This window comes from Mesitornis unicolor, unplaced genomic scaffold, assembly GCF_000695765.1.
Source record: "Mesitornis unicolor isolate BGI_N332 unplaced genomic scaffold, ASM69576v1 scaffold29425, whole genome shotgun sequence".
Classification (NCBI taxonomy): domain Eukaryota; kingdom Metazoa; phylum Chordata; class Aves; order Mesitornithiformes; family Mesitornithidae; genus Mesitornis; species Mesitornis unicolor.
The window spans coordinates 12,126-19,776 of NW_010185590.1; the positions used below are offsets into that span (position 1 = coordinate 12,126).

Here is a 7,651-nt window from a genome sequence, read left to right on the forward strand (position 1 = left end):
CAAATAGTCGGTTATCCCAGGAGAACGATGCAGGGTCCCTCTCATTTACCATGTTACGCAGCGGTCGATCGCTCTCTCACTCTAAAGAAAAGTTGGAGCCTGAGGCTTCCAAGAAAAGAGAACAAAAAACAAAGTGGAACCTGAAGACTGATACAAAAAACCAACACCAGAAAAGCTCTTTAGTTTTGGAGGAGAGTGCCGAAGTACGTGAAAGTGGAACATACCCTTCCAAGTGTGGTGCTGGGGACTTGAGTGACGCATCAAACTCAGACAGTCAGAACTGCGGAGTACCGAAATCAAAATCAATACCAAGACAGAAAACAACCAAGCCCAGCTTTTCAAAGTCCAAAGCAGGCAATAAAGTCTCCCTTCAGCCCAAGGAGGAGAAAAGTAAGCAAGGAAAAGGCCCAAGAGGTGCCGGATCACCTGTGTTGTGTAGGAAGGATTCCCCCAAGGACCAGAGGCAGCCTCTCGCTGAGGAAGGGTCTCCTCTGTCTGTCCCCCTCCAGTCTGACCCAGTGCTGCCTGGCAGAAGGGCAAACACCAGAAGTCAGGCTAGACGGACATTACGGGCTTCCTCATGTAAAAGTACCTTGGGTGACTTGAAAAAACGTATCAGTAGTGAAAGCGAAAGCCTGGCAAAGCAATTGGATGGAAGAAAAAAGCCGGCAGATTTAGAACGGGTTAAGGGAGAACAAGAGAGCTGTGCAGCTGCGTCCTCGTGCAGAAAGAGGAAATGCAGGAGTGCGTGCCCTGAAGCTTCATCTGGGCCTTCTGACCATGGGACGCTTTCTGACCACTTCCCCTCTCAGCAGAGAGAGGAGGAGAACAGGAATCTTTCACACGTGAACACAGTGAAGCAGTTTCAGCTGCCTGACTTTGAGGAAGATGAAGGTGGATGCAGTACTTGGGGATGGGGAGACTTCATCCTGTTTGGTTGTGGAGCACTGTTGCTCATCTTGGAATGTTGCAGTGCTTCTGTGAATGTGGTTCTTGACTTGCTGATTTTAATTCCTTTTAAGATTTGGAGCAGCAGAAAATGCAATCTAATGCTGGCTAAATGCTAGTGTGGCATTTGGGTTGTCTGGAGCTGTTTGGGGTTTTGCGTTGTAAAGCTGTACCTGACAGTAATTCTTACCCTTTGCTAGAGGGCTAGCTACTTTCAGAAGTAATTTTTTCTTTCTTGACTGCTGTCTAGTTAGTGTTGAGATTAAACAATGTTCTGTAAGGGAGCAGTCAGGTGCAGGGTCCCGAAACCAGCCCATGCTTGTTCCTTTCTGCTTCTCATCTTCTATTCAGATTATTAGGCCTTGACCTAGGCAGAGAATCGTGAGCGTGTGTGGTGTGAGAGATGCATGCTGCTGCAGAGTCACTCACGCAGTTGTTCCACCTGCTCTGACACTTTTTTAATTGCTGTTCCATGTTTCTGAACGCTGGTGCTTGCTGCCCCTGGCAGGACTGGAATTGTCTGACCTGTCTTCAAAGATGGTTTCCTCCGAGAGTCTCTCTCGCCTCTCAGCTCTAGTAGATGAAGAGGAGGAGGATGAAGAGCTTCCCAGTATTTTGTCACATCAAGGTGAGAGATCAGAGTACCCAAATGAGATATCTTCACCAAGACTGGTGTGTTCTTTGAGGGTGTGTGTGCTGCGAGCTTGCTGACAGGCTGTGGTAGTGAAACCCAACCTTTTTAGAAAGTGAATCCAGCTTTGTTTGTGCTTGGAATAAAACACATTTACTGGATGGCCCAGAATGGGTTTTGAAACAGAATGAAATATAAAATACTGTGAAACTGGGCAAGGGCCTAGAATTGATGTTTGTGAGTTCCCACACTGCGTTTTGGGGTATGAGGGGAGGGTGCCCATCACCTTAGTTGAAACCTGTCAAAGCATTGAAGTGAAATGCCTGAAAGGCAGCTGATGAGAGGAGGAGAGCTAATGGTCTTGTGTTGCTTTTTTAAAAAGAAAACTTGTTTTTCATCCTAGAACCACAGTCAATTGAAGAAGGGAATTTGGTCTGGTGCAAGTTGCGAAGGTATCCGTATTGGCCAGCAGTGGTAAGAGAAGCTCACTGCCTTCTTAGGGTGGTGTTGCAGGGGGTCTGATAAGGAGCAGCTCACCAAGTCTCAAGCATCTTTTGTCTTTTGCCCTTCTTGACTCATGTAGGGCTGAAAATGTTTAAGATCTTCCAGCAGAAGCATTCCAAAGATAATAAAGTAAATTTACGCATGACACGAGCGCTTCGCTGCGGTAACCTACTGTTCTTGCCACTTTAAACTTGATTTTTCATATTTCTGTAGCATCCTTTAAGTATGGGCGAAACTGTATAGTATTGACAGAAAAATGTTAAAGTTATTAGGATTTTAGGATGCTAATGAGACTCTGTCCTTTCAACAGGTAAAAAATGTGAAGCGGAAGCAAAGGAAAGCCTGTGTACTGCTCATAGAAGGGACCACAAATGACAAGAAAAAAGGGTAAGTGTTGGGGATTCTGAGAACTTTCTGAACCCTGGGTTTCTTTTGTGCAGTGCCCTGTGCTCTTTTCCTGGTGCAGGACAATTGCACTCTCAGTTAATAAGGTTGATGATGAGGATTTGCAGGTGTGGGGTGTGTGCTTTATCGTGCTGCCCCTTGAGATGGGCTGTGGTTCATGCAAACAGCTGAGGCTTAAAAAACAGAAATAAAGGACTGCAGAGCCGGCTACTGTGTTTTTTTATATGTGCCCAAACTTTCTGGAAACACAGACGTGCCTTTAGTTTTGTTTTAAAACCGGGTACTTCTCATTTGTTAAAAGGTTCCATAGTTTTAGCTTATTATGAAAACCGAGACTCGTAAAACCTGAGTTCCTGAATTCCTTATGTGACCTAGTTTTCAGGGGGGTGTACAGTTGCAGTAAATAGGTGTGGAGCTCAGCTGTCTCTTTTTGCTGACACTGTTTCTTTGTTTCATAAAGCTTCTCAGTATGTCTTAGGAGTCTGAAACACTTTGACTGTGAAGAAAAGCAGGAGCTCATAGTAAGTACTGCCAGTAGTGGGTAACTGCAGGTGTGTGTGTTGGGAACCACAACGCTGTGTACACGGTGTGTAACTGCCCCTGGGGGAGCACTGTGGTGCAGGGGACTGCTCTGGGGTTGTTCCCAGTTCTCTGCCCCCTCGTGCTATTCCACACAGTAATTAAACATAATTTGTGCTCAGCAAGATGGAGAGTGACATGGGAGGGGGATCCTCTGACACCTTTCTCCAGCAGTGAGGCTGCTGCTGAGATCCCGTGTGTGTGAGGCAGGCAGTGGCATTGGGTCTCTTACTCTGTTTTTGCTTGGGGGTTTTCTCTGTATAACAAAGCCGCTCTCATGGTGCATGATAAAGCATTGAATTCGCAGGAAACTGCAAATAAATTTTGATTCATTATCCTTAGCCACTTCTGTTACCTGGTTAGCAGCCTAAAAGCTTCAACAGGGTTCTCATTTTTGGACTGTCATGGTTCTTGTTTTGTAGGAACGAGCCAGAGAAGGTTATCGCCGAGAAATCGAGTGGTGCATTCGCTTGATTTCTGACTATCGAATTAGAGTAGGTAAGCAGATGAGCTGGATGATGTCACCCATTCTGATAGACATCAGACAATAGAGAACACCAGTTTAACTGAACTGATAAATGACCTTGGTTTGGGCTTTTCAGGTTGTCATTCCTTCACGGGATCCTTCCTGGAGTATTTTGCTGCTGACATCAGTAAGTGAATTCATCACAAGTCCCTTATTTTATATTTGTATTTGTAAGCACGTGTGCAGCGCAAGCCCTTTGTGTTGTATACTTAGGTGTGAATGGTTTTCTTTCAGGCTACCCCGTCAGAAAGGAGGGTTATCAAGGCTTAGTCCAAATGACCTTTCCAAACACGGCAGAGGAAGATGTTGAAGAGTCTTCATCAGAAACTTCACCTCAAAAGCCCTCCAAGAAGCTTCTTCCTGACAGAACAAGAGCCGCTAGAGATAAAGCGAATAAAAAGATAGTGGAGTTCATAGTGAAGACGAAAGGGGCTGAAGAGCATCTCTTGGCTATTTTGAAAAGCAGGAAACAATCCCGGTGGCTGAAGGAATTCCTGAAGTCGGGTCAGTACGTGACCTGCGTTGAAACCTATTTAGAGGATGAAGAACAATTGGACCTTGTAGTGAACTACCTGAAGGAGGTGTATCGTGAAATAGACACTAAGAATCCACACAAAATAAGCGGGGATGGAATAAAATTCATTTCAGATGTCCTTTTGCCTGAAGTAAGTAAACACGAGACACTGAGAAAAGTAAACGTTGAAGTGAATGAGTGATGTTCGTGTTACATGTTCAGGTTCACTGACTTGCCGGGTGCGCCCCGGGAGCTGAGCGGGGTACGTTCACACCTGCGTTCCTGCAGCTTGGCTGGAGATGTGTGGAACTGCTTCATTTCCATGTGTACCTGGGGCGAAAAATCTTGAAATCAGTTCAGGAGGCTCTTCAGCCGTGCTCATGGGCTGGCAATGGGAGAACGAATCTGGTTACACGGAGGAAATTAATAAAGCCCCCGTGTTAATCACTGTGTGCTTCCCGCGGGCGTTGGTGTGAGCAGGGTGGCAGGGTCACGGGTCAGACGTGAATCCATGTGCTTCGAAACGCTGATGCATTTTTTGTTAGCGCAGAGTGGAGAAGCTTTAGGCAGTAAAATGCCTTTAAAGGCAGAACGAACGCTTTCTGGTCTATTTTGATTACTACTTCAAAGCTCTGGCAAGTTGCCTCTGGATTTTCTTGGGTTCTCTGTGTGTGTCGGGGGTGGGTTGGTGGTTTTTACAGTTATACTTTTAGATACTTATTGTTCTTCTTAGGACCTTTCCTAAGAGAACAGTTGTAACTTCTGTAGAAACAAAATTACTGCCAAGAATACCTAGATCTGGTTATAAATACGCTCTCCTGGGGATGCTAAAGGACAAGTTTGCATTATTGATTTGAGAACTTGAGGTGCATAACAAGCAATTTCCTGTAAGTTTCTGAAGGGGTTGGGGATCCTTATGCTAAAAATGTGCTCATCTGCTGGAGCAGTTTCAAATCACTGGCTGTAAATTGGCTGTTGTTTCACAAGCGTTAATGAAATAAATACTTTTCTAGGCCATCATTTATGCAATTTCTGCTGTGGATGAGATCGATTACAAGAAGGCAGAGGAGAAGTACATAAAGGGACCATCTGTGAGCAAAAGGTACCTTTTGATTTTTAGTAGTATTTGAGTATTTCTTGCGGGTTTGCTGTTGATACGGCAAAGTGTGAGTGCAAGGGCGGAGAGCTCAGTAGCCTCTCTTCTGCGAGGCAGACTTCCTCGCTGAATAACAAAGTGATCAAACATGGGAAACATCCTTGCTGTGTTACTGTAACACGTTGCAAGCTGCTTAATACGTTAAGGCTGGTTTTTTTTTCTGCAGAACTTGAATTTCTTTCTTTTTCAGGGAGAGAGAAATATTTGATGAAGAAATTCTGGCAAGAAAAAGGTGGAAAACAGAACTGGCATCTGCAGACAGCACCTGAGCAGGGGTACAAACGCTCCCGAGTTACCGTGGCACTGGGTGTATATAATGAAGTGGTTATTTGTACAAAATGTGTAATTCTTGCTTTTTAAAAGCTGTGTGTATACCTTCAAAGCTCTGCTACTGTCGGATACAGCCGTGTTCTCAGCCCTTGCTCTGGAGCTGCACTCTGCTTCCCTTGCTCTCACCGTGTTCACACTGAACCTGCCAAAGCTGCAAACGTTTTGCAGAGCTGTCTAATGTAATACTTTAAGTTTTGTATGATGTATTTTGGCCGAATGGGAAGGACAAAGGCAGGGCTGCTATCCTGGGAAAGACCCATACGGAGCAGGGCTTAGCCCTGCGGTGCTGGCTGCGCTGCTGCCATGTGGGCGCAGGTTTCCCCTGGGAAAATGCTGCCGGGGGTCGACTCTTATTGCTTGATGTGTGGGAAATAAAAGTGGTGCCTCGTGGTGCAATCTGGATAACAAAGGCTTTGGTTTCTTTTTGGTAGGTCAACTGTAAACTGCAGCGGAAAAGGAACCCACTCTTTGCTTAAAAAAAAACACCAAACAACAAAAGAACCCAAAACAAACCAACATTCACTTTTTCATTTAAAAGTTAAACTCCTTGCTCATTTGTTGAGGTTTGTTTTTTTGAGGCCATGGATTTAGGAACACTTTTACTTGCCTCTATCTGATTTTAAATATCAGATGTAATCATGCATTGTTCCCTCCCCCAGCTTTTGGCAAAGGGGCAGCATATTCGCCTGACAGACTGGCAGTGTTACTGGTAACTATATAAGGAGAAAAGCCCATGGATGAGTGTTTTTCTCTTATAATGACAGTGTAATGATCTCGCTTGTCCATTAGAAATGAAGATGATTTGAAATTAAGAAGTTTAAGTCAGGATACAAATGTGTGTTCTGCCCATAGTAATTATCTTGAATGTATTTTAACTACACTTCTAATTACTCTGTGCTCTGTACCGAGTTTCAATACACACTTGGAATCCTTATGCTATCAGAGGGACATTCACATGCACCTACACCATGGAAACAGGTCAGGCATTTCCCTGGACTGTTCTTCATTTTTCATGTGAACTTATGAGAGAGGATAATGCGTTTTCTGTGATAGTGTAACAGTGCAGTGACAAGGTGACAGAGTGGACTCTGGAGCTGCCCTTACACGTGCCCATGTCTTGACCCCTATGCTGTGCTTTCAGAGCACAGAAGCCTCCAGCCCATAAATGCGGGTGCTGTTTGGGTGATTCAGAGATCAACCAGGGCTTGGGTTCCCTCTTTAAAATATCGTGACTTCTCAATTAAAATCCCTAAATCCCTCAAACCACTGCCAAAAGCAGGGTTCCCGATCATTTGCCTTTATCTCGATCCCTACTTTTCCTGCCTTTTGGCTACCACTACATGGACAAGTTCTCATTTTAGGAACCAAGCTGTGTTCTCCTGCCTGAGGATGACCAGGAGCGCATGTGGTGTTGAAGCTCTCCAAAATGTTTACATCTTTAATAACCCCTTTTGACTTCTGGAGCAGGCGTTAAAGGCTGTGTGCAGTACTGCTGCTACCTTGAGACCAAATCCAGTCGTGTGATACATGAAATGGTGTGGTCTTAAATCAATTAAAGTTGGATGAAGTGAATCATCAAAGGCTTGTTGTTGGTTTTGTTTGAATGTGTTCATTTATTTCAAGCATTGATTTTTTAAGCTGTGGTCTTCGGTGCACACAGGCAGATGCTTCCACTTGAATTTTACATTAGGTGAAGATTTGTTTTCAGATCAAACTGTAGTAATCACTTTCAGGTTATTAAACAAAAGGATAAGTACAGGAAAGCACTGCCTGCTTTATTTAAAACAGATACTCGCACCTACCTGCCAAAAGTGAGCTGCTTGTTAAGAGTTGCCCAGTTTTAATTGCTGTGCTGTACTTCACCCCAGCTGCCTCCTTCACTGTGTGCCTGCTGCTGGGTGTTTCTAGGGTATTGAAATATCTCAGAGCAGGGGTCGGAGAGGGTGTGGAGCGTTCACCGCCACCGGGGAACCCCGGGAGGGTGGGTTTGGGGATTAGGGGAGAGCAGCCCGGCAGGAAAAGAACCATCTGCCGAAACCCGGGATCGAACCAGGGACC

The 7,651-nt window shown here is 44.9% G+C and overlaps 1 protein-coding gene across 1 annotated transcript in view; it reads left to right on the forward strand.

Moving 5' to 3' along the window:
* LOC104540959 (PWWP domain-containing protein MUM1-like) overlaps window positions 1–5,532 on the forward strand; it is a 6,884-nt gene extending 1,352 nt beyond the window's left edge. Inside the window, 10 exon segments of the mRNA XM_010184889.1 lie at window positions 1–894; window positions 1,457–1,576; window positions 1,983–2,053; window positions 2,394–2,470; window positions 2,949–3,009; window positions 3,490–3,565; window positions 3,670–3,720; window positions 3,828–4,258; window positions 5,121–5,209; window positions 5,454–5,532. The exon segment at window positions 1–894 is cut by the window's left edge and continues 31 nt beyond it. Coding sequence (XP_010183191.1) covers window positions 1–894; window positions 1,457–1,576; window positions 1,983–2,053; window positions 2,394–2,470; window positions 2,949–3,009; window positions 3,490–3,565; window positions 3,670–3,720; window positions 3,828–4,258; window positions 5,121–5,209; window positions 5,454–5,532 — 1,949 coding nt within the window.
* The last annotated feature ends 2,119 nt before the right edge of the window (window positions 5,533–7,651 follow it).